We start from the raw sequence: 25,648 nt of genomic DNA, 5'->3' as shown, positions 1-25,648 counted from the left end.
CAAGCCGTATCCTTGGCTACCTTTGATTAGAATACTCACATGACTGAGAAAGCCACATAGGCGATAGAGAAATTTTAGGAGAGGGGAAATACAGGACAAAACACAATTTTTTGTGTACACTAGAAAAAGTGCTTAAATACGGGACTGTCCTGGGAAAAACAGAATGACTGGCCACCCTAACTAAAAATCATGCTGTTTTCACAGTACCAGAGATTTACCTCCAAAAACACATGTAGACAATTACACACACTCCACTCAAAGCTATAAACAAATGACACGTGATAAATGAGGTGTTTGTGCGGGTGGATGTTTGTGTTTTTCTCCAGCCTGGATACATGTCAGGTATATTTATAATGTATATTTATATACAGTAATAAACATACACTGATGACACACACCCTAAAGTTTATGGTTTAACACAGAGCACATGTTCTTTTCGACAAAGCCCTGCTTTCTCACCCAGATCTCCTTGACTCAATACCATCATCATCATCATCATCATCATATCATCATGCAGTCACCGGCCACAGAGGTCTTAGGTGTACATCCTGTCAAAACTCAAGAGCTTCTTTAAAAACACACTGACTAACAGCAGACAAGTCTCTTTAGTTTATTCCACCATATAAGACCCACTGGACACCCTTGATTTGGTATGAGATATTATTTGGATGAGTAACATGAATTGGGGTTTTTCCTGCAATTAAACTTTTTCGGTGGCTGCCCATGTGAAATACTGGGCTGCTGATGCAAATATAATTATATTATTTTCATGTTTGTTGCTTTATACTGTATGTGCTAAATATGCTATTTATCTGAAATGCGCATTTGTATGGTGCGATTTAATTCTGGCTTTGTGTGTCACAAGCCATCACAGAACCACTCCTACAAGTAATCCACTGTGCTCTATCTCAGGAGTAGGTACCCGTCAACCGGGTTTTCCTCAATATGCATGCTCCAGAGATTGGACACGTAGAGCTAATCATTAGCACAAGCCAACAGGGCTTCCTTCGATATTGCGGCAAAGACCACAAAATGTATCTGACCCATTTGAGTTCTAATACAAATGTTCCACTTTAAAACGCTATGGAGGAAAACGGAAAACCTCTAAAATGGTTAGACAGTCCGGATATTATAAACAAAGCTGACGAGAAAAAGAGAGAACAGTGTGCCATGTGCCAAAATAACGTTTTTTTAACGATTTCACAATAGCAACAATACCACAATACCTGTGGTATTTTGACCAAAATGGTATTGTTTCATATTAAATAATATGTTAGGTGGAATCTATTGGACAGCTGTGGCAGTTGTGTTTAAAATTTCTAAATGTGTTTAAGCTACTGTTTTTTTCACAACAAATACAGTACTATAATCTATTTTTTAGAAAGGTTGCTACATTGATCTAACCACAGTAGTGAGGAGCCATCCATAGCCTTACCTATGCTTATGTAATTCCCTATAAATATAAATGCAAGTCCATAAAGGGCTTTAAAGTCTGGACCTCCATTTGGACACATTTTATAAATCAAAGTTTTCCTCCAGGGTAATATATGCGCCTCAATCAGCTCCCTAGTTCAGTAGTAAGGGCACTGATCAGTGAGTCGGCCATCTTATTCGCAAAATCGTTCCAGTGCACTGAAAAGTTAGCTCCCTAAAAAATCCCATAATGCACCGTTTATACCAGGGAGCATCATTGCTCACTATGTTTCCTTACCGGAAACATCATCATGTCTTCTGAAGTCTCTCAAGTCATTAGAAGACGAGCACAAGTGTAAAACTAGAGAGTCAAAGCCTTATTTTCTCTTTAAAAGAGATGTTGTTTGTAATGTCTTTCATTCATAATTACCATGAAAGTGAAACAATCTTTTAAATATTTGAGTTGTTAAAAGGTTTAAAAAGCACTCCTATATATTTTTATTTCTTTATGCCATTTATCTGTTATAATAACACTGTTTGTTTAAACATCTTCAATGAAAATGAACGATAGTGTCAGTTATACAACGATGGTGCTGGTTAATAACAGCTGCACTTAAATGCACAAGCGTGTTAATGTGTGCAGGTGATTGTGTCATGAATGTTCATTGGATCAGTACCTTTACCAATGCCCGAATTAATTTTCACAATATCCTGATTCACAACATAGGGAGCCAGGGAGCTGATTGAGACACAGGGTGTATGTTCTGTTCGAATGATGTTTGATATTAGGAAATAAACTGGCCTTTGCACTCAGTTATTCCTAAAAATGACTTAAATCATTTAATTTTAAGCTTTAAAAACAAAAAAACAATATCTGTTGTGTAAAAGAAGCAAACATTTTCACTAGCACAGTCCCAGCTCAGTAAAGTGGTCTACTCATGGGTACAGTCAGACTATACAAATATTTTTTTGACCCAGGAAAAACCCTGTAAATGCATGTAACTTGACACAATTAATAGATGAGAAGTTTACACATTCAGCCTGCGTCCTGTTGAATTAACACGTGTCCAGGCCTGGATTTGTCTGCTTACCGTGATGCACCACTCCTCTAAGACCATGAATTATTGGATCTACTGCAGGATTGTCCTTCATGCCCACCTGAAAGAGAGAGAGAGAGAATAAAAATGAAGAATATTTATGAATGACTGACAGACAAATAGACAGAGAGATAAAGAGAAAGCTAGAGAGATAGATAGATAAATAGATAGATAGCTGCATGTATCTGGGCGTGTGTTTGTGTATGTGCTGGCGAAAGACAGAGATACACCGATATCTAGCCCTATGCTGCCTACTGTATATACAAAAATAAAATGGTTTGAAAATAATTCTAACAAACTTTAACCAAAAAAAAAAAAAAAAAAAAAAAAACAACCAGGGAAAATCCATAACATATGGAGCAGATTTCATGTACTTCCCAGAGACAAAGGTGAATCAAAAAACGATTTGTGCTTTTAAGAACCCCCTGTAGGGTTGACTTTGACTTTGATAGACGGCACCCTAGGGGCAAGGTGTATTGTTGACAGTGTGTCTGTGTGTGTGTGTTGGTTGTGTATAGAAGAGGCCAGTGCTCACTACTTTCAGCCGATCTAACCAACGCTCCCATGAGAAAGGAGTGGAAAAGGTTTCACACATTTCCACTGGCCTTTAGCCACCCTCTCTCTCACTCTCTCCCTCGAAGTGCATGTTGGGATTGAGAAGCGTGCGTGTGTGAGAGCGTGTTTCTGTCATGCGATGTTTATATATGTTTATATTCTTTTTTGTGTGTGTTTTTTCTTCATTCTTTACTTTTATAGTTTATTGTTTGTAAAGATTAATATAGGGTTCTAGTAAGTTGTGAGCCGTGCTTTGCACGGTTCACCTGGCATTAGGTATAGCGTCCACTGGTGGAAGGACGTCATTATCTCTTTGCCATGGTTTCAGGTGCGTGACAGAGGCGAGTGCTACAATTGAAGATGATTTGCTAGCAGTTAGTGAGCAGATAGGCTATAAAAATATTGCTTCGGCTTCGCGAATGAATAAAGCTGTAGTTGTTTTTCTCAAAACAGAAGCATTGGTCAACAAGGTTATTGAAAATGGTTTGTGGGTGAAATAAATGTTTGTTAATACTACTCCGCTGTTTGCTCCGGCAACAAAAGTGATAATTTCAAACTTCCCTCTGTTCGTTGAAAACGAAGTCATAGTGAGAGAACTTGCGAGATTCGGAAAAGTAGTAAGCGAGGTTAAAATGGTTTCCTTAGGATGTATAAATCCTGCACTTAAACATGTGATGTCTTTTAGGAGACAAGTGTTCATGTTTCTGAATTCTCTGGATAAATTACTGGATGTATATTTTAGAGTGAATGATGGCGATAGCTCGTACATGATTTTTGCTAGTACGGAGAGTTTGTGATGTTTTGAATGTGGGGAGTATGGACACAAAAGACTCTCATGCCCTAAAAACAAAACTTCAGAAGAAACTAGGATTAGTAGTGAATCAGATGAATTATTGGTGCGTAAGGATGTAGAGGTGAAACAGAAACCAGAAGAGGAAAAGTCAGGCTTGGACAGAGATCCCGTGGCTGAGATGAATAAGGACAATGGATTGGAAGTGAGTGAGAATGTTGCGAGTAACTTAAACCATGTTGTTAATGAAAAGCCTAGTTGTAGCAGTGTAAATGGTACTGCAATTGTAAAAGAACAACTTGTAGCTAGTCATGTAGGTCTATACGTCAGTAGAGTGCAGTGTGCAAGTATGGAGGGGATGATGCTGTTTCTGATCTTATGACGCAGAGTCAGGATGATATGAAGGATGACGAGAGTTTGTCAGATATGTCAGATCTCTATAAAGCTGATGATGATTTGTATTCTGTAGAACAGATAAATCATATTGTGTAAAGGGGCGATGTATTAGGGATAATTTATTTTTAATGAGAGATATAATAGATTATGCAGTGTATAATGATAATGATTTGGGGTTAATATCTCTTGATCAAGAAAAAGCGTTTGACAAAGTTGACCATGCTTATTTGTTTGATTTACTGAAGGCTTTTGGTTTTGGAGATGGTTTTATCTCATGGGTTAATTTATTGTACAATGAAGCTGAATGTATGGTCAAAGTAGCTGGATGTTTAAGTGTTCCTATTAAAGTACAGAGGGGAGTAAGACAAGGATGCCCTCTTTCAGGGCAACTTTATAGTCTTGCAATTGAACTACTGTGCAAATTAAGAGAACAGTTGACTGGTTTACATATTGAGGGGTCAAATATTTTAAATGATGTGAAATTATCTGCCTATGCTGATGATGTAACAGTAATAATCAGGAACAGCAATGATATTAAAGTGGTTTTAGAAAATGTTAAATGTTATGGAAGAGCATCATCAGCGAAAATAAATTGGACAAAAAGCAAAGCATTATGGTGTGGTTCAGAGAGGTCGAATATCCCACAGCAACCTAATAATGTCATATGGAGCAAAGATGGTTTTAAGTTTTTAGGAGTGTTTTTAGATTCTGAGATGTACAAGAAAAAGAACTGGGAAGGAATATTGGAAAAAGTATGTCTCCGGTTATCTAACTGGAAATGGCTAATTCCTCAGCTGTCCTATAGGGGAATGGCCTTAATAGTCAATATCTTGTTGCTTCAACTCTGTGGCATAAAATGACTGTATTGAACCCCCCTGCTGCTGTCATTAAGGACATTCAGAGATGTCTTGTTGACTTCTTTTGGACAGGTCAGCATTGGCTGAGACCTGCATTACTTTACCTACCTCTTCATGAAGGGGGGCAAGGTCTAATTGATATAGGATGTAGGATTGCTGCTTTTAGACTACAAGCTGCCCAGAGGCTTTTGTATGGGAAGGATGTCAGTTGGGCTGATGTGGCCCGTGGTCTTTTGAGGAGAGGAGGACAACTGGGACTAGATTGACAATTGTTTTTAATGAATTTAAATGATGTGGTTTTAGTTGAAATATCTCCTTTTTATAAGACAGTTCTAAAATCATGGAATGTTTTAAGAATTGCTCAAGAACAAGGTATTGTATGTGTATCATGGATTAAAGAGGAACCTCTTCTTTATAATCCTGTATTACCTATGAAAATTTTGAACTTCCATTCAATGCAGGCTGCTATGGTGAAAGCACAGTTTATAAAAGTCTCTCATCTTTGGAGTAAGAGTGAATGGTTGTCTTCAAGGGATATTGCAGCAAAGCTTGGTATCAAATCACTCATGGAAGTTGTTGAGTTTTAAAACTCCAGAACTTAATTTGTTCGGTGATACTGGAATGAGAGCACTGTATCATACTTGTGTAAAAGTGATGCATTTTGAATCATTAATATGTGTTTCAGACTCTAAATGGCAAGGGATAGAGGGATTTGATGTATCCCCTAAAGGTAGCTAGAGGACTTTATATAAACGTCCTATTGATAAGAGAACTGGTGACCTCCAATACATGGAGTAATAACTACTAATAGACATAGGGCACATATTGATCCAACAGTAAGGGATGAATGTCCATTTTGTTTCGAGTCTGAAGATGTGTATCACTTATTCTTGCAGTGTGAAAGATTGAAGCCAATGTTTCTATTGTTGGAAGAATGGAGTAAAAATGTGAATTTTGAATTTACATTAAATGGTTTTATTTATGGCCCGAAATATAAGTATCAAAATAGAAAAATAGATGTGTTCATAAATTTTTTAAGCAAAGTTAGCTGTGTGGCTAACAAGAAAAGCAAAGGTGAATGGGGGTGTTTCTACTGATGTTAATATGACTTTAAGAGGTCTGATATCTGCCCGGCTTACTGTTGAGTTAACATATTATAAAATGGTTAGAGATCTTCATACTTTTAAACTTACCTGGGATTTGAATGATGTTTTATGTAAATTGGAAGATGGAATTTTACAAATGAATGTATGAGGTAATTTTTTGTGTATGTAATGTGCGTATGTGTGTATTTATGTATTTTATATATTAATATATTTTGATTAAGTTGTAAGTAATAATTGTTAAAATAAAGAAAGACTAAAAGTCTCTCATAAAATCTCTCTATGCTCTTTGAACACTCTTGTGCTGTTTGAAAGAGTGCTGAGAGTGATTACATAAGTCTGCATGAAAACAAGTGTTCACAATAGTTCTCTCAAACAGGGGCCAAGGGCTTGTCCACTGAGGTCCCCCTTAAAATACAGGAATCTAAAAGCTCAAAGTTTGAGCTCAGTAATGTTTCCTGTAAGATTTTGGTTCTCAAACTGGTGTGTGGCAGGTCTGTTCTGATAGGGTGCAGGGAAGGTACTGTGTTGGGTAGGGACATGATGTCCAGTGTAAAATCTGGGTCCTGAAGAAAAACCAGTTGAGAACCACTGCTCTAATGCATATCACGGGCATGTTGACAGGAAGGTGTTGCTAGCTTTTTTTTTTTAGACTTTCTACTCTGCTGCGAGAGGAGGTTGAAAAGGCAACATGCAGAGGGGAAAGTGAGAGGGGGGAGAAAAATAGAGAACAAAACATGGAATCAGCAAAGGGCATATTTTTTCTTATTTTAGTAGCACAGGACTGACTACCCCAGGACAGGTAAGGCTAGAGCATGTGAAAAATGACTGTGCAAAGGAAGGAAGAGAGATAGAGAGAGAGAGAGAGAGAGAGGTCTCTGCAGATCAACAACATCAGACTGACAATGGTGTGAAACAAGTGCCCTTAAAGACACCATTGTCATATAATAAGCAGCATTTGTGCTTATTCAAGTATTGAGCTGTTAGATTAGCAACATGCTAACAAACTATTGGATTCAATTGTAAGCGTTAGCCAAGTATCTTGTGCATTTAATGTGAGGGACACTATTTCTGCATTAAATAGTATGAATACTGTGCACAATGCAATGCGCTCTAAGAGAACTTCCAGTGTGACGAATGCACTGGAAATTTTTTTACTTTAGCATAACTTATTATTTGATCAGACTGTCAAAAGTTAAGTCATTTTTACACAAACTTGGACCAAAATAGCCATTTTTTTCCAGGATGATAACTGGATGGCAGTCATGTGGTAACAATGTAGTACAATGATTAAAATGTTCAGTGTTGCATAATGGCAACTGTTTCACTTATATATTATTATATATTCACTATTTATATATACATACAGACATATATATATATATATATATATTTCCCCTTTAAAAGAACAGTCTATATTGCACAGTATAAAGCAAGATAGTATTTAATTTCAAACATAGCTTCAACCTTACTGGTGGAAGGGAGTCAGCCAGCCACAAGAGGGCGTTGTTTCAATTAGCCAGTGCTTGAAAAAAGGTGAATGTAAATAACATTGCATAAATATGTGTGAAAATGATAAATTACTCTTTCAATCCAAAAAACTAAATTACATATATCTTCATAGGTCATTCTGAAATAGTTACTCTGTGCAAAAAGCTTCAGAGGCTTTTGCCCCCCAACCCACACACACACTCTCTCTCACACTTATTTCGTATTTGTCACTCCCAATTTTTTGATGTTCAACTTTTGAACTCTTGGTTATTACAGCTTGACTGCACTGAAAGATGTGTGATTTCTCAAAATGTGAGAAATGCACACAAACACACTTTCTGAAAAAACAAACAAAAAGACTTAAATTGCTGTTTTGTTATTATCACAGAAGGGTTAACAAAGGAAGAGTACAAAACTGGAGTGAATGTGACTGTATTTCCATATTGAAAGATGGCGGTAGTGTGCTGTCTGCGTGTGTGAGACTGCAGTATCACTGAGCTTAATGGGACGAGAGAAAACCTCCTTACAAAATCAATGTGTTTTAATGCTAGCACTTAGCACTGACAACGCTCAGCAGCAGAACATGAAGACAGTCTGGAAAAGTGTGAGCTCTCACCTGAAAGAAGACAGCCATTGCTGAAATTACTCGCTTCTCCCTTATGGCTGTGTTAAGACTATCAAAGTCATCTGAGTTATACATGAAGATCTGCATCTGTGAGAAAGAGACAGAGAGAACGTGTGAATTATGTTGGGCCAATGCAGCTATAAAGTGATGTCTATATTTTTAACATATAATATATATATATATATATATATATATATATATATATATATTATATATATATATATATTAATATTTATGTATTTGCCCTGAAATTACTCAATTCATTTTTCATAAACAGATGGACCATTATTTCAACCAACAGCCATTGTTTCCATGTAGATTCAAAATGTTTAACGTAAGAAGTAAAATACAGTAAAGTTCTAGTTTAAAATGATGGCATGTTTTTACACTTTTTTCACTTAATTAACACAAGGAAGAATGGTAACACTTTACAAAAAGGATCCATTTGTTAACATTAGTAAAAGCATTAGGCATCAAGAACTAAAAATGAACTCTACAGCATTTATTCATCTGAGTTAATGTTAATTAATTAAAATACAACTGTTTATTGATAGTTTATGTTAGTTTCAAATATACAGTATACAACTTTGACATAAAAAAGTGTATTTGTAGCATATGTTGAAATTAACAAACCGAGATTAATATGTGCTGTAAAAGTATTGTTCATTGTTAGTTTATGTTAACTAATGTTAATAATTACAACAACACTGTAAAGATAGATTTTCAATCATTTTAATTTATATGCACTTACATAATACATAGTAATAAAGATAAATATATATATTTTTTCCACATTTTTTACTAAAACAAATTAAAGTAAATGTACAAAATGATACAATTATGCAATTAACTAATTCGGAAAAATGAATTAACTCTATCTGCACTTTTGCTACCATGGTTTAAATCAGAGATGCTGCTTCATATCTGTTTGAGCACTCTAATACTACACAGTCGCAACACAAGGAAAGGGTTCAAACTGGCCTACTGGCAAGGTCTTTGTGAATCTTTATAAAAAAAACAAGTAAAAAAGAAAAATCATATTGATTATTTCATAAATATTCAATATATTGCCCAGCAGTAGTGTGAATCTTGTTAGTCTAAGACCTTGTAGCAAGTCAGATTGTAATTCTTATATTATCACAGACAAAACACACATAGTCTATTATCAAAGCTAATATCTCTCAATCTCATGGCCTTTAATCCGTTTCATCCTGTAATCTCCTGAGTGCGTTCAGTCTGGCCCTAGTGTGTCATGTTTTGAGTCCAAACGGTGAGCCCTGTCCATCCTCTTATCACTTTGATGGAATCTTTGGCAGTAGATCAGGGCTAATAAATGTGCTCAACTCTACACGGGCCAAAATGCAGTCTAAATTGGCAGCGCCTGCCTGTTATTCTCCCTTGTCAATACCTTTTCCCACAAAAACTCTCCAAAAAGACAACAAAAATCAACAATATTCTCGTTGGCAGAAAGCAATCAGTATTTTGCCAATAGCAGATTTAACAATAAAGAAACTCGTGCAGAGACTCGTGCTAAGTGTCGGAGAGAGTCAGAAAAGCAGGAAATAATAAAACAAAAGCTAAAAACAAAGAATCAACAGGAGAGGAAATTGTAAAGCCAACATCAGTAAAGGTCAGCCAAAAAGTAAAATCTTTCAGAGGCAGAGCAATTATTACATTTTGATTAAAGATTACAATCTTTTTTTCTTTGGAACAAAAGTGCACATTCATCAGAGCAGAAAAGTGTAATTGTAAGGTTTTGATTTGACCCTAAAAAAATTAAAAACTGACTTCATAATCAAATTTCACCAAACGTATAGGCACTTCCATTAAAACTAAAACCATTTGTAAGCAAACGATTAGATCCAAAACCTTGAAAGGTAAGTACTACATACTGAAAGCAGAAATTTAAAGGGATAGTTCACCCAAAAATGAAAATTATCACATCATTTACTCACCCTCATGCCATCCCAGATGTGTATGAATTTCTTTGTTCTGCTGAACACAGATGAAGATTTTTAGAAGACAATTTCAACTCTGTAGGTCCATACAATGCAAGCAAATGGGTACCAAAATTTTGAATCTCCAAAATGCACATAAAGGCAGCATAAAAGTAATCCATAAGACTCCAGTGATTAAATCCATATCTTCAGAAGTGATATGATAGGTGTGGGTGAGAAACAGGTCAATATTTAAGTCCTTTTTTACTTCAAAATCTTTTCCCTGTCCAGTATGTGGTGATATGCACAAAGAATGTGAATCACCAAAAACAAAAGAAGTATGTGAAAGTGAAAGTGAAGATTGATTCTAAAAAAAGGACTTTAATATTGATTTGTTTCTTACCCACACTTATCACATCGCATCTGAAGATACAGATTTAACCACTGGAGTCTTATGGATTACTTTTATGTGGCCTTTATGTGCTTTTGGAGCTTTAAAATGTTGGTACCCATTCACTTGCATTGTGAGGACCAACAGAGCTGAAATATTCTTCTAAAGATCTTTTTTGTGTTCAACAGAAGAAAGAAAGTAATACATATCTGGGATGGCATGAGTGTGAGTAAATGATGAGAGAATTTTCCTTTTTGGGTGAACTATCCCTTTAATCAACATCTCCAACGAAAACAATAACAACAAGGGTGTAATTGTATATAATCTGTGAAAGATCAGAAGCATTATACTGTATATACATCCTGCTACACCCCGCATTCCAACGCTCTTAAAATCAAGAAAGAATGGGTCGAACACATAGGCTTGTTTTTTTACACTTTTCCGTCAGCATCATCAATATTATGCCTGCTGCATTTTTCTCGCCTCTGTAATCCTTACACGAAGCTTACAGCATGGCCCACTTTGGTCTAATTCAGTCTCAAACACCTCCATAGCTTCTGATCACAGATCACACGCCGCATGCCAAAGAATTCACAAGCCTACGGGCCCGAGCTTAATGCCTTCATCTGCAATGTCGTGTCTCACAGGCAGTGATTAATGACATAAATATCTGGGCAATTTCTGAGTACACGCTCTCAAATGAAAGTAAACAACAGAGAGAGAGGGAGATTAACATAACAGGGTCGTGAGTATCTTAACCTCTTGCTATTGGAAGTTGTCTTTAGTCTGTTTGTATTCAAGCAGGAGAAGAGGTGACAGAAAGTGACATCTTCCATTTGAGACAGAGAAAGACAGAGAGAGCGGACAACTAACAGAATGAAAAACCTGTCAGTCTTAACAGAGAGATAAGAAGGCATCATTATTTTTCAATGTTGTTTTGTATTAACAATAAATGAATAATCCTTGCACACCTGAATGGTTACTGGTAGTTGTGTAAAAAAAAAAAAATTTATGAAGAAATCACTTGCAAAACAATCAATATTTAGTACTTGAATTGAAATCGTAGGTTGACAAAACGTAGTAATTAGTAGTAATTAACTTGGTTTTGTAAATAATTATTTTCAGTTTTTGGTTTCCCGATTTTTTTTGAATGGAATATTAACATGCTGCTTACTGCATACTGCACACAGATAGTATATACTGTATACTGCCTAGTGCCTTCTCTTTTTTTTAAGTACTGTATTTTCTGCCGGATTCACACATACTCCGTGAACGGGACGTGAGCAACATGTTGCGTTTGAGCTTTCACATTGTCCACACCTCTTTTCAAGGTTCCTACGGCAATGGCGGGCAGTCACTTGCACTTGTTTATCAGCATACTTGGTCGTGATTGGTTAATATATCAAAGCCCCTTTCAAGGCAAGTCAGTCCACTCTGAGGTCATCTCTGGAATGGTAAACAAGCGGCATAAAAGTACAGCTTCTATTTTCTTGAATTGGGAAAGACTGAAATTTCCAAAACGGTTGGTCATGATTACGATCAAAGAACATATTTAAAATCAGCAGTAAAATCGAACAACAATAGTATCATAAATTGTGCTGCTTTACCTCAGATTATGCTAAAAAAAATGTGCGTGCACGTTCTTGAGTTGATTGACAGGCGATGTCTTTATCTAAAAGGTGATTGGCTAATATCAGTGGTCCATCTCTTCTAAACTGTCTCTGTATATATACAACATGGGCAAAAGTCCTGCAGTTTATTTATTTATTTATTCTTTCCTTTATTTAGTTATTTTGTGTTTGTTTGTATGCAGACCAAGTAGGTTCAGTTTAAATATTGTTTATTTGCTTTTGTGTCTTTTCTATAATCTCCTGATTATTTTAGTTTTCTGCTACACCCAGAGCTGCTGAGTTCAGCATGAGCTGCATAGCAAAAATAGGCTCTGCGTCGAAACTATCCACTCACTGCCGCTTCTGGGACACTTCACCTCGCGACTCGCTTTCAATATGAAGGATGTAATCCATTAATATGGGCACTGAAATTAAAGCGCGCTGCTCACGCCCTGCTCAAGGAGGATATGTGAAACAGGCAGTACATAGGATGCAGTTAGGATATAATAAAATATTGATATATCGATTATTGATCGGTATGTTATTTTATCAATATATTTTTAAAGCATCGATATATTAACATTAGCTGAAATTTAAATTAGAAGCCTAATTTGAGTGCTATTCAATGGTGTAATAACTTTGGGAAACCACAAGGGGGAGATATAACATTTACTGAAGCTGGTCGCCGTAGGAGAGGCACAGGCTGTGTCTTGTTTGGAAGGATGCGTCCTCCGGAGGTCGCATTTGTCGGCCGCATACGTCTCGTTTCAGAAAAGCGAGTAGGACACTTCGAATGCAGCCTTCGAATGCAACCTTCTTTCACGGGAATTCAGAGGATGCATGAGGTGTATCCTTTTTTGCCCATAATGTTCAAACGCAAGGAATGTTAATTCCCAAGTTGAAGTACCTCAGTAGATGGGTGCAGAGTATATAATATGTATAATTATATTAATATATAATTAAAATAAAGTATTAGACTAAAAGTACACCTGTAAAATCTATTTTCTTTTCTCTTTACAGCATTATAACTCTCCTAAAATGTACCTCATACATTCCCTTCCAGAGGGACTTTATTCCCTTCTCACTCAAAGCACTCGCGCTTGTTAAAGAGTGGCGTGCTGTCATAGCAACCATGTTACATTCCGTTTCCATTTGTCCTACGAAGGACGTCTCGTTTAAAAGACTTGTTTAAAGGAGGACACTCGGTATACTGCAGCCTTCAAAGGATGCGTCCTACCTAGCATGCAGCCTTCCAAACGAGACACAGCCATTTTTGCTGTCCAAACTAGGTTGTGTTGTGTTGGATCACAACCTAAAGTTACAAAGGTTTTTGTACTTCTTCCAAAATGAACAAAGTGACATTGATGAGTTTGCAGGTAAGTGTGAACGATTAGAAATGGTGATGTTTAATATTAAATTTTTCTGTGTGTAGCACTGAATAAATTTCATTCAAGCTGTCAAACCACAAAAAGACATACTTTTAACTGTAAATACATTGTGTAGGTTATATGAAAAATACATATACACAATATTATCCAGTGATGGCTAGAGTAAATAGTCTTTGTCCTTTGATAATGATTTGGGTCGAATTTAATGGAAAATTAAATGAGCTGCATTCAATAGCACAGGAGAATATGCAGCCTCCGAAGTCGTCTGCCAGTGGTGGTGCACATACTGTAATAAAACATAATTGTTTTGAATTTTAAAACACACCATGTATTCCACCAGACATGTCTGGTGGGCTAACCCCTTTAATTTACCCTGATGCTCACACTTTACTAAAGTTGTGTTGAAAAATATGTTTGAAAAGACAAAAGAATATTGTGCAACGAGCAGCGTTATTTAAATCTGAAGAAAGTCCCGATATATATCGATAATCATCTAATTATCGATGCGTGAAAAAGGCATCGATACCAAGCCTATGCAGTGCTACAATTCTGTCACATGACATAACTACATTGCATGTCAAATTCAGTAAGTGGCATTTGTTTATCATTTTGCAAATATGCCATAATACATTTTTTGTGCAAAAATTATAATTGCTTTTAAACAGGTTTCCCTGAATATCCCATACTTTATCAATAAATATATAATAATTCAAAATAATTTTATATCTTTTTCATCTACTCAGTATATTTTTTCAGTCAAAGTTTTCAGTCTTTTTAGTTGACTCTAAAGCAAACCCCTCAATCACGTATTTGTTTTTTGGATTTAGTCTTCCATTGGATACTGGAAATCTTTTTGGTGACTATATACTAGATGTAAATGCATGGATGATAAAGGTGTTGTAACTCCTGAGGTATTTTATTAGTAGAATGTGTATTCCTTACCATGTGCCAGCATTTTGCATAACCGTGACAGAAACTCCAGTATATTCATTTAACCAGTATATTGCCAACCCAACAGTGCACAGTGCATGTTGCAGTTGCAAGTTTATAGCACTATTTCTGTCAAACAAAGATACTATCCTCAGGATGAGGTTCATAATATTTCTATAGTTTAGCAACATTTAATAATTTAGCTACTTTTAGTTTAAGCTTCTCTCTTAAGCTCTGATAATGCTGCATGCAAACAAATGCACAAAAAACATTAAGCGAAGGGCAAAAATATCGATATTTCTGTGTAAACATAAACACACATAGAGGTGGAAGGGCTTTTACCTCTGACAGCACAGAGAAGCCAAAGCAAATATGTAAAGGGCATAAGCAAGCAGCTCTCTGACAGCTGTGTGTGTGTGTCTGTTCAAGAGAAAAAGCGAGAGAGAAAGTGTGTGTCTCCTCTAAGATCATTAACATACAGGTCACTTACAGGCATCCATGTCTTGTATGTTCTTAGTTAAGTGTGTGTCTGTGTGTGTATCTCAACTGAGCTTCATTAGCACACAGGTCAGACATGGATCATGTAATCCTCTGCTCTGGTTACACATATTACTTACACACGGTTAGCCAAAAGTGCAAACACACTCATGAGAGAGATGGAGTTAAAAAGTATGAATTTGCTCTCAGAACAGTCAAGGACACCACAGGGCTTAGTACCCTCATAGCACACATATATACTCACCATCCACTTTATAAGGTACACCTTTACACCTGCATATTGATGCGATTATCTGATCAGTCAATCATGTGGCAGCAGTGCAATGCATAAAATCATGCAGATACAGGTCAGGAGTTTCAGTTCACACCAACCATCAGGTTCATCAGACCAGGCTATGTTTTTCCAGTTTTGGTGAGCTGTGCCCAAAGCAGTTTCAGCTTTCTGTTCTTGGCTGACAGAAGTGGAACCCGACTTTGTGTTCTGCCATTATAGCCCATCCGCCAGAATGCAGGATGGGCTACAGCAGCAGAAGACCATGTCTGGCACTTTATCAGGACCATAGTGTTCCTAATAAAGTGCTCAGTGAGTGTAGGTGTGTTAGGTACTGTATTAGGAACACAATTAGTAGTAGCCTAACAGTTACCCTTATAAAAATCTAGAGTTCTGACAAACTTGCCACAAATTTCCCACTCATTATTTTCACATGAAAATGAGCTTGCGATTTGCCACAGATGTTTGCCAGAAGTTTGAAGCTCTTCATCGGTATTGGTGAACCTGCAGCAAACCTTTGATGACAATGAAGAGATTTCCGCTAAGCTCATATGCATGTGAAAATAATGACTGGGAATTTGTGGAAAATTTGCGGCAAGTTTGCAGCAAGTTTGCCAGAACTCTCGATTTTTGTAAGGGTTAGGCTTAGGGCTGCTAACAGAAAAGACACAGGTTCAATCCGATGTAGGGGGTGGAATTGGAGAGTTACTGTGATCACAATCCAGCTCTATAACGATTGTGCCCTTTTGCAAGACACTTAACCACAGGCAGCTCCAGTGGGACCGTGCCTGAAATTAGTTACTGTAATTCACTTTGAATGAACGGCATCCGCTAATGGCGACTTGCACAGTATTCTCAAGTATGTAGATGTTGTTCTTGGGGCGCTTAAAAGAACATTATGACTGGGATTTCAAAGACTAAAATCCAATTCCTATATTAGCTCCCCTGCTCCATGAAATTGATGGGCCTTGATCTACAATCAGCTTTCTTCCTCTACCTTGTCATCTTGTTCACTTTGTTCAACAGAGCAGACCTGCCCATAGCTCAGTGCTTCAATCCTGGGAGTTGAAACGAGTGCTGAAGTCATTAGAACAGAAACACTTTTTCTAACTCTGGGTGCAGTTTTTTGGTGTCATTACTTTACAGTTATGACAGCACACCCACAGTAAGTCTAATGCCTTTTGCACACAAACCTTGCAAGCACTTAAGAAACTGGAAGCTCCAAACATATTGAATTAAAGGTGCTAAGTGATTTGTTTCATGGAAAGGTATGCATTTCCTCCTCCCTGAAAGATATTATTAAAACTTATTAAAATAAGTGTCCTGAGATATCTCACAAGTCTCTGTAACAGCTCTAGACTGTAAAGAGCTAATGACGCTTTCTGCCTGTCAGTCATTTTGTGCATTATCATAGTGTAGGAGTTGCAGCGAATTATTGAGGCATAATGAATTTTTATGCCATGTTGTTCATAACAGTTGCCAGTTGAGGACGATATTTTGCAGCTGTTGTTTTTAACAACCATTTCTGCTCTCAATAAAGCTCACTTTGTTATCTTTGGAGTTCGGGGTTTAGGAAAGAGGGGCATGGCTAAACCAACAGTTCAGTCTCGTGGAAGTAGAATGGCTGAAATTAATTACAACACCCTTAATATGCAACCTCTGGGATTCAAGTTGCACAGGTTTCAGTCTGCCTGGAAACAAAGTTGTGCTCAACAATGACTTCTTTTGAGCAAAAACTAATCACTGGATGACACAAGGTTTGTGTCATCAACTCTTTTAAAGGTGCACACAGTAATATTTGTTTATGTTGTGCTGACACCTAACATCAAGCAAAACCAGAAGTTCTCAGTTTCCAGTGCCATTGTAGAAATGAACTATTTTGCAGTCATCCATTAGGATAATAATTTATTCCATGAGTGAAAACGTCCAATAACAAGGGATTATTGAGATAAAGCAAGTAATATTATGCTGGTCATAAGATCTACACATTATGTAGAATAAAGCAGCTTTTTCTTTAAGACTGATATGAGTAGATTCTTCATCTCATGTGAATGTGCATCCTTTTAAACCTATTCTTCAAAAATACTATTCTTCAAAAAAGTTTAGCAATTAGCAAAATAAAGATTTCTATATTCTTGGTCAGAATAAGCTGCAAAGTGGAATAGACTTTATGCTGATAGTCTAACAATGTGAGACTGTAAATTAACAAGAAAATGCAAATGCAGGAAGGTCAAAATAATAATCGAAATAAGAACTTGAAAAGTTTGATGCATTCATTTCCTATTTGGAGGAAGGATCCGTTGTCCTTGTAACACAACTATGAGAGGCTTTTTACAGGATCAACATTAGCTATGCAAAGAGAGCCTGTGGCAAACAAATGGATTCATCTAGACTGTAATTCTCCTCACACCAAATGGAGGATGAAGGGAAAAAACAAGCTTCATTGCCTCGGGGGTGACCCAATATGGCTGCTCATTAGGGCTGTGTCGATACAATCGAATATTGATATATTGCGATACTTTTTCTCATGATATCGTTTCCATACTTAGATCCATGTATCATGATATTATCAGTGCAGTCTGAGACACTTCTATAAGGCACGAAAGAGGCACTGATCCTGCAGGACTCATGGTTTCTCTCATGGACATTCTGGATCTCTCTCATGCGCTTGGGTCTAGGGCCGGATTTTCAGATTTTCTACTTAATCTTCATTTGTACCAATGTCGATTCTTAATGTGCAAAGATCACACTTTCTTTCTATCGGCAATCCCCAACAATCAGATGTGTAAATACATCCCATTTGCCACAAAAATGTCTGTGATTACTATTTTTTTAGATTTCACTCACCAGTGTTTGAGTGTTTGGCATAAAAGTTCAGCATCAAAATCTTTTCACTGCATGCTGAGAGTAAAAGTTTTGACACTTTCTGTGTAATGTGAGTCCAAAGACTAGATCCAAGAAAACCATTTGTTGTTTAATAATATCTATTTTAATATCCTTTCTGTTCTCTACAGTCAGTTATTTATCAAAAACAACAAAATAAACATTTAATACTAATCACATATAGCATGAATGCTGTAAAGAAGCCATTCGACCAAACAAACACTACTGTCAAAGTCCCTGCCACAGGTCTTAAAGAGGCAGTACAATTTTAGAACTTGTTCTAAATATCTAAGTAAACACATGTAAATAGTACAAATTAGGCATGTAAACAAAAAACATGTAACAATGTACTATATATACAGTATATGCAATATAATATATGCAGTTTCAATTATTACCACATTTATTGATGTAATACATGGACCACATTTTTTAAAAAGCTAAAATGTCACCAAAATGATGATAAACTACTAATAAAATAAAATTTGTAAAATTGATATGTCTGTTATTTAACAAGTTAGATGGTCCCCTGTATGATGAATAACAGAATTAGAGCCCGACCAATATGGGATTTTTGAGACCGATACCGATTTTAGAGGGGGAAAATTCACTGATTACCGATATGGTGGCTGATATAGTTAATTTTTGAGCCGGAATGAAAACAGACCTTTTCTATGTGGATTGTTCAGCAACTGTGCACCGATATGACTATGCAAAGGTACTCAAAATGCTGCTTTCTTAAACAAACATTTTTTATCAAAGAATATTTGACATTATTATTATACATTTTCAATAAATTCTAGAAATGAACACTGAGAAAATAAAGAATAAATACAAATACAATAAATAGCTTAATAAACATCAGTACTGTTTAGTATAATATAAGTAAATTGCTGACCATTTAAATAAAGAATAAATAAAATACAATAAATAGCTAAATAAACATCAGTAGTACTGTTTAGTATCAGTCAAATGCTGACTATTTTAATACTGCCAGTCATTTAGAGGCAGGTTGTAAAACAAGAAGCATTTACACCTGCCGAGACAAGAGATAAACAGCAGCAGCGGTGTTACACCGTATTCTGCTATACAAGTTCAGGAGAAACATTCAACAGTGGAAAACCAGACTTTTAAATGTTACATTTTATAAATGCAATGACTGGACTTGTTCAGTTGAAGGGGGTACCAAACTTTGAATCCTGAACAAAACAGTTGGGTGAATACATGTTTACACATTAGCTTCCACTCAGCTGACAAGCAATATATCGGTTGGGTACTAAACAGCATTAGCTGAAAGAGAATTTCTTTCATACTGCATGAAAGCAAAATGCACATTATAACTTAACTATACCCAAATGAATTGAAATTAAAAGTGAAATCGAACCATGATATTGTGATGTATCGCGAAATATCAAATCGTGACATAAGTATCGCAATATGTATCGTATCATGACGTGGCTGGCGATACACCGCCGTACTTCACATGTTCTTTTGTTTCTGAAAAGAAAACGTGCAAGGTAACCCTGCCGAGAGCAGAGACAACAACAGACAACAACAAAACAAGGCTAGGCTTTGAATTAGGGACCCCTGCTGATCTTCAAGGAGGGGAAATGCTTCAAATCTCCCAAAATGACTACAACTAGCCTCTTCTCCAAACCTCATGAGGTCCCATCAGGGTCAAGGTTAGTGTCTAAGAATACGCTTTATTTTGGCTGATAGCTTCTCAAAGGGCTCCCTGCTGCAACAGGACATGCAGACAAGCAATCAACAGCTCTCAAGAACTTCAAAGCATGGTGAGGATGGGTCCTTTGACCCACTAATTATAAACCAATCAGGCACGTGCCATTTTGGCTTACAGGGAAGCGTACACCGGAGATTGGCAGAGGCTCTTTCTCTTTGTCTTCCTGTGTAAACATATTGACCTGCCTCTCAATTCAAACAGGAGCCAATTAGCCATAGCTGCTGAATTAATTAAGCTTTTGTTTTATAAAAGACTCAATCTGTTTCCTCAATATTTGTTTGCAGCTCAGTCCTCCATCAAGGTCAATAAGAGTTTAAAATAGAAATTATAAATGAATACCATAAATAGTAAATAACCCAGAGAATTATGCCATTAAGGGCTCTAAACTGAAGAACTGGCATTTCCTCTTTCTGACTGGACTGCATTAAAATGAAGGCGGCAGGGTGGGTCTACATGCAACATGTTCTGGATGAGTGCACAAGCTCTAGTATATTTGTCTCGCAGACCCTTGTGCTATTAAAGTCAGCTCCCCCTCTGTCTTGAATGTTAATAATGTCAAGATTGGGACAGTTTAAAATGCAAGACCAAACAAAAGTGCAACCTCAGATATACGACTGCAACAACTAATTGATAAAATGGATAATAATCGATAATTAAAATAATTAACAACAAATTTAATTACTGATTAGTTGGATATGTGCAGCATGCACAGAGAAAGTCGATCAGTGACGTCACTTTTCAGAAATATGTGCTTGCATAATAACTTGTTTGAAAATGCTGGAGACTAATTGATGTGGAGAAAATACAACCCAAGTTGTCCAGCGCGTGGGAAGCACTTTATAAACACTTCAAAGAAGAACATAAGCATACAGTTTGCATAACTTAGATTTTACTGTTTTCTATGTTTGTTTTATAATAAATAAATATTATGAATTCAAAATCAGGCATGTTTTTACATTTTACAAAACTGTTTGTATTTAACACAAGCAAGTCTCTGCTAAACTTCACTGAGCGAGCATGTGCATCCACTCCAATTAAACTGATCGCAACAGAGAAAGTAAACACAATAATTTGATTAAACTGTGCTTTGCGGTTTAGTAGTTGTGCAACATCATATTGTGATTTCAGTTTCAAAATTGTGCAGCCCTCATGGATATCAAATCAATGTCTCCGAGGTCAAAGTCTGCAGGTTTTAAAGCATTTCAGATGGTTTCCCCTCAAGTGTATGTTGTCAGTGCGAGAGAACCAATGCCCGCATTAAAGCACAAGAGAAAATTACATTTTAGAGATAATTGTTCTATATTAAACTACTGTATAATATGCTGAATATAATGTATAGTAATGCTATGGGGGATTATTACATGGTCCTGATAATGCCAAATGTAATGTCTGATTTCACCAGTAAATTTATCTTATGGCTTACAACATTTTACTGGATAAGCATGTACTGCCATTTAAAATTTGTTTTTAAAAAGAATATATATATATATATAAATGCAATCAGTGCAAAGGGTTTGATTTTAGATCCCCACACTAGTCTAAAAAGGGGGGAGTGTAGGGGTTAATATTTGAATATCCTTTTACTCTTACAAGTTATATATCTCATCTTTTATCATCCTCATTTATTCGTATTATATTAATCAATTTTCCTTTTACAATAAGGTGCTAGTAACATGTATGCCATCTGAGGGGTGACTGAGGGTCTGGCCCATGCCAGGAATACAATAAAAGTGATTATTTAGCACGGCTCCTAGAGGATATGCATTTATATTGTACTGCATTTATTCACCAAATATATATATATATTATAATTATTACATAATTAATCAACTATTCTATAACCATTTGATTCTATTTTAATTCAATCATAATTAATTGTATGAGAGAGAGAGAGAGATTTTAGTTATGATTTTATTATTATCCATGTTTTTATATGGTTTATAAAAGAAACCATGGCATACAACATATCTACCTCATGTAATCATTTGTATTGGAACTTTGAGTTTCTTTATGATTTTATTGTCACATTGTGTGACTATGTGCTGCATCTGCCCTTGTATGCTTTGTGTTTCTCCTTATTCTGTCTTGTTTTTCACAGATATGGAGGCACCACATTCTATCGAGATTAACAAGAAGGCCTCCCGTCCTAGAGGAGATAGTACCAATCCAATGCAATGTCTAACTCATTCAATGTTTGAATTGTTTATGGTGCCCTGTATATGTGACTCTGCCATAGTCAAAACCTCAAAGGATTTTAATTACTTTCCTTGGTATCTTTTGGATAGCAAAAGAGGAGTGGTTATAACTTATAGCTAACCTGTGACATTTGCACATAAGTTCTATAAAACCCATAATGGGAACTTTAGTAATGTTATGGCTAACTAATTATTTTGTGCATGAAGGTTGAAACAGACCATATTTGTAAAGTGCTAAGATGTTTGAAATAATGGACCTATCAGAATCTTAAAAAGTGTTGTATTGTGACGCCTCTAATTCAATATGACTATAATTGCTTGTGAATGTTTTTGAATGGGGAGTTCTTCTGTTTTCTTCAGTCTTTCTGAACCACTGAATTCCACTGACTTGTGATGTAAATTGTAACTGCAGAGAACAATCAGTAAACTCTCTCTCTCAATTGTCTGCAAACCTGAGCCTAAGTTTTTATTCCTCAATATTCATTTTGGGGACCCAACTGTTAGCCCCAACAAGTGACTATACTATTTATTAAAATGTACAATATTAATTTGAAATAGTTACTATATATATATATATATATATATATATATATATATTAATCACTTTCCACTCTTAATTAATCTACAAACAAATAGAGAAAAATGAAAAGTTTATCCAGTCAGAATTTATTCCTTGATGCTTACAAGCGAAGTGTGACAGCTGTTTCACAAATCACATGCCAGAAGCCAAAGCAGCATGTGAGTCTGAGCTCCACCCCATTCAGGCCTTCAGAATTCCTTCAGAATCCCTCAAATGAATGAGCAACTAAAGTCAGATTGTCAGATTCATCAGCCAATCAGATTGATTTATTTGTTCTTGGTGGGTGTGATCTTTAGGAAATGTCATGGTCGAGGCCCTCTAGCTGGCCTTGAGTGACGCATTCACGCTTACAGTGATGTACGTAATTTGAAAGCGAAGAGCGCGAGATCTTGCTGACCAGTCGGCTGTCATTACTGCCTCATCACCATTGAGAAAGAGATTCTTATGAATTTACAAACATGAGATGTTCTGCATGTGATTGCTTAATTTATTAAACTGGAAAGGAGGACTGATTTTCACTTCAAGCAAATTGGTAAGTGCTTTTTGCATTGTTATAGCAACATCAGGAGTTTTCTAAGTGTAAATTAGGCTGCTTGAGCATTCAGTGTCCAATCAAGTTTTGAGAAGTACAACTTCCTACTAGGAAAAGTGCAATGAAATGCAACTTGAAGTCAGAATTACAACTTGAAGGCTCGTGCAGAAATTCTCAACGCCGAGATGCAGGGGCATGATGTCACACAAACATGTCCACACTCAGGGAGATATACAAAGTAAGTGATAAACATTCACTTTATTAAGTAATATCGATAAATGAGTTAATTTCCACATTACATGATATTGCAGTTTTGAGTGGACTCAAGATGGCGCCGAGTATGGCTGCTGCGTTGCGAGCTCCGACACAACATAGCAATGTTTTGTTTGTTTTGTTTACAATTCTTATGTTTTTTGTCTTGGATGTTGTCTGCCTTATTGTCTACGACAGACAAACACTTTTGGACATTGGTTCAGCGATCTCACACCGAAAACCGGACTTCACATTCCTCAATGCCGACCCGCTGTTTACAAACACGCCAGCGGAGCCCTTTGTCTGGGCAGCACGGCCGCGGAAACGCAAGAGGAAAAGGGGAAACAGAGCCGGCGTTCTCATCAGAGTAAGACGCCGCGCAAATCGACCCCCGCTACCCACTATTCTACTGGCAAATGTTCAGTCTCTGGATAACAAGCTCTGCGAGCTGAAAGCGCGGATCTCTTTCCAACGAGAGACGAGGGACTGCTGCATTATCTGCCTAACAGAAACTTGGATGTCTGTGGAGATTCCAGACTCAGCCATTGAACCCGCGGGGTTCTCCATGCACCGAGCGGACAGAGCGAAAGACCTCTCAGGTAAAACTAGAGGAGGTGGTGTATGTTTTATGATCAACAAATCCTGGTGTGATCAGAGGAACGTACATTCCATCGAGTCTTTCTGTTCTCCTGATCTGGAATTTCTTATGCTTCTGTGTCGACCATTCTGGCTACCGAGGGAATTCACAGCGGTCATTATCACAGCTGTGTACATCCCGCCACAAGCTGACACAGACCGGGCACTCAAGGAACTGTACGGGATTATAAGTGAGCAGGAAACCACGCACCCTGAGGCCGCGTTCATTGTGACCGGGGACTTTAATAAAGCCAGTTTAAAATCAGTCGCACCAAAATATCACCAGCACATTAGTTTCAACACACGAGGGGACCGGGTTTTGGATCATTGCTACTCTCCGTTCCGGGATGGCTACAAATCCCTCCCCCGCCCACCATTTGGCAAATCGGACCACTCTTCCATTCTGCTTCTGCCCGCTTACAGGCAGAAACTGAAACAGGAAGCACCCACCCTCAGAACGATCCAGTGCTGGTCGGACCAATCAGACTCTACGCTACAAGACTGTTTTGATCACACGGACTGGGAGATGTTCCGGTCCGCCTCTGATGACGACATCGAGCTTTACGCTGATAGCGTAATGTGTTTCATCAGAACGTGCGTAGAGGAAGTGATTCCGACCAGAACTGTGCGAATCTATCCGAATCAGAAGCCGTGGATCAATAGCGATGTTCGCGCGGCACTTAATGTGCGGACCTCTGCTTTTAATTCCGAGAACGCGGAGGAGCATAAACAAGCCAGTTATGCCCTCCGAAAAACTATCAAAACAGCAAAACGCCAGTACAGGAGCAAGATTGAAGGACAGTTTAACACCACCAACTCTAAAAGCATGTGGCAGGGAATTAACATCATCACGGACTTTAAAGGGAATAAAAATTCCGCCATGAACACCGCTGCCTCTCTCCCGGATGAACTAAATACTTTTTATGCTCGTTTCGAGGGAAATAACACCGCCCTCACGGAGAGAGCTCTCGCGGCTGAAGCTACAGAGGTTAGTTCACTCTCCGTCTCTGTAGCGGATGTAACCCGATCCTTCCAACGGGTGAATATCCGCAAAGCCACGGGTCCGGACGGCATTCCGGGCCGCGTCATCAGAGCGTGCGCGAACCAGCTGGCTGGTGTTTTTACGGACATTTTCAACCTTTCCCTCTCTTTGTCTGTAGTCCCCACATGCTTTAAAACATCCACCATTGTGCCTGTTCCAAAACAATAAAAAATAACTCGTTTAAATGACTGGCGTCCTGTTGCTCTGACCCCCATCATCAGCAAATGTTTTGAGAGACTAATCAGAGATTACATCTGCTCTGTCTTGCCACTCAATCTTGACCCGCTGCAGTTTGCTTACCACAACAACCGCTCCACTGATGATGCCATTGCATCTACAATACACACTGCTCTCTCCCACGTGGAAAAAAAGAACACTTATGTGAGAATGCTGTTTGTAGACTACAGCTTAGCATTCAACACCATAGTGCCCTCC

General features: G+C 37.3%; 1 protein-coding gene across 1 annotated transcript in view; it reads right to left on the bottom strand.

The window, feature by feature from the left end:
- The window catches only part of ptprga (protein tyrosine phosphatase receptor type Ga), a 413,560-nt gene that overhangs the window by 91,089 nt on the left and 296,823 nt on the right, over window positions 1-25,648 (bottom strand). Inside the window, exons 5-6 of the mRNA XM_051672679.1 lie at window positions 8,319-8,414; window positions 2,505-2,571 (exon numbers count right to left, since the gene is read on the bottom strand). Coding sequence (XP_051528639.1) covers window positions 2,505-2,571; window positions 8,319-8,414 — 163 coding nt within the window. The remainder of the gene's footprint in view (window positions 1-2,504; window positions 2,572-8,318; window positions 8,415-25,648) is intronic.

This window comes from Myxocyprinus asiaticus, chromosome 35, assembly GCF_019703515.2.
Source record: "Myxocyprinus asiaticus isolate MX2 ecotype Aquarium Trade chromosome 35, UBuf_Myxa_2, whole genome shotgun sequence".
Lineage (NCBI taxonomy): Eukaryota > Metazoa > Chordata > Actinopteri > Cypriniformes > Catostomidae > Myxocyprinus > Myxocyprinus asiaticus.
This window is presented reverse-complemented; position numbering and strand designations above follow the sequence as displayed.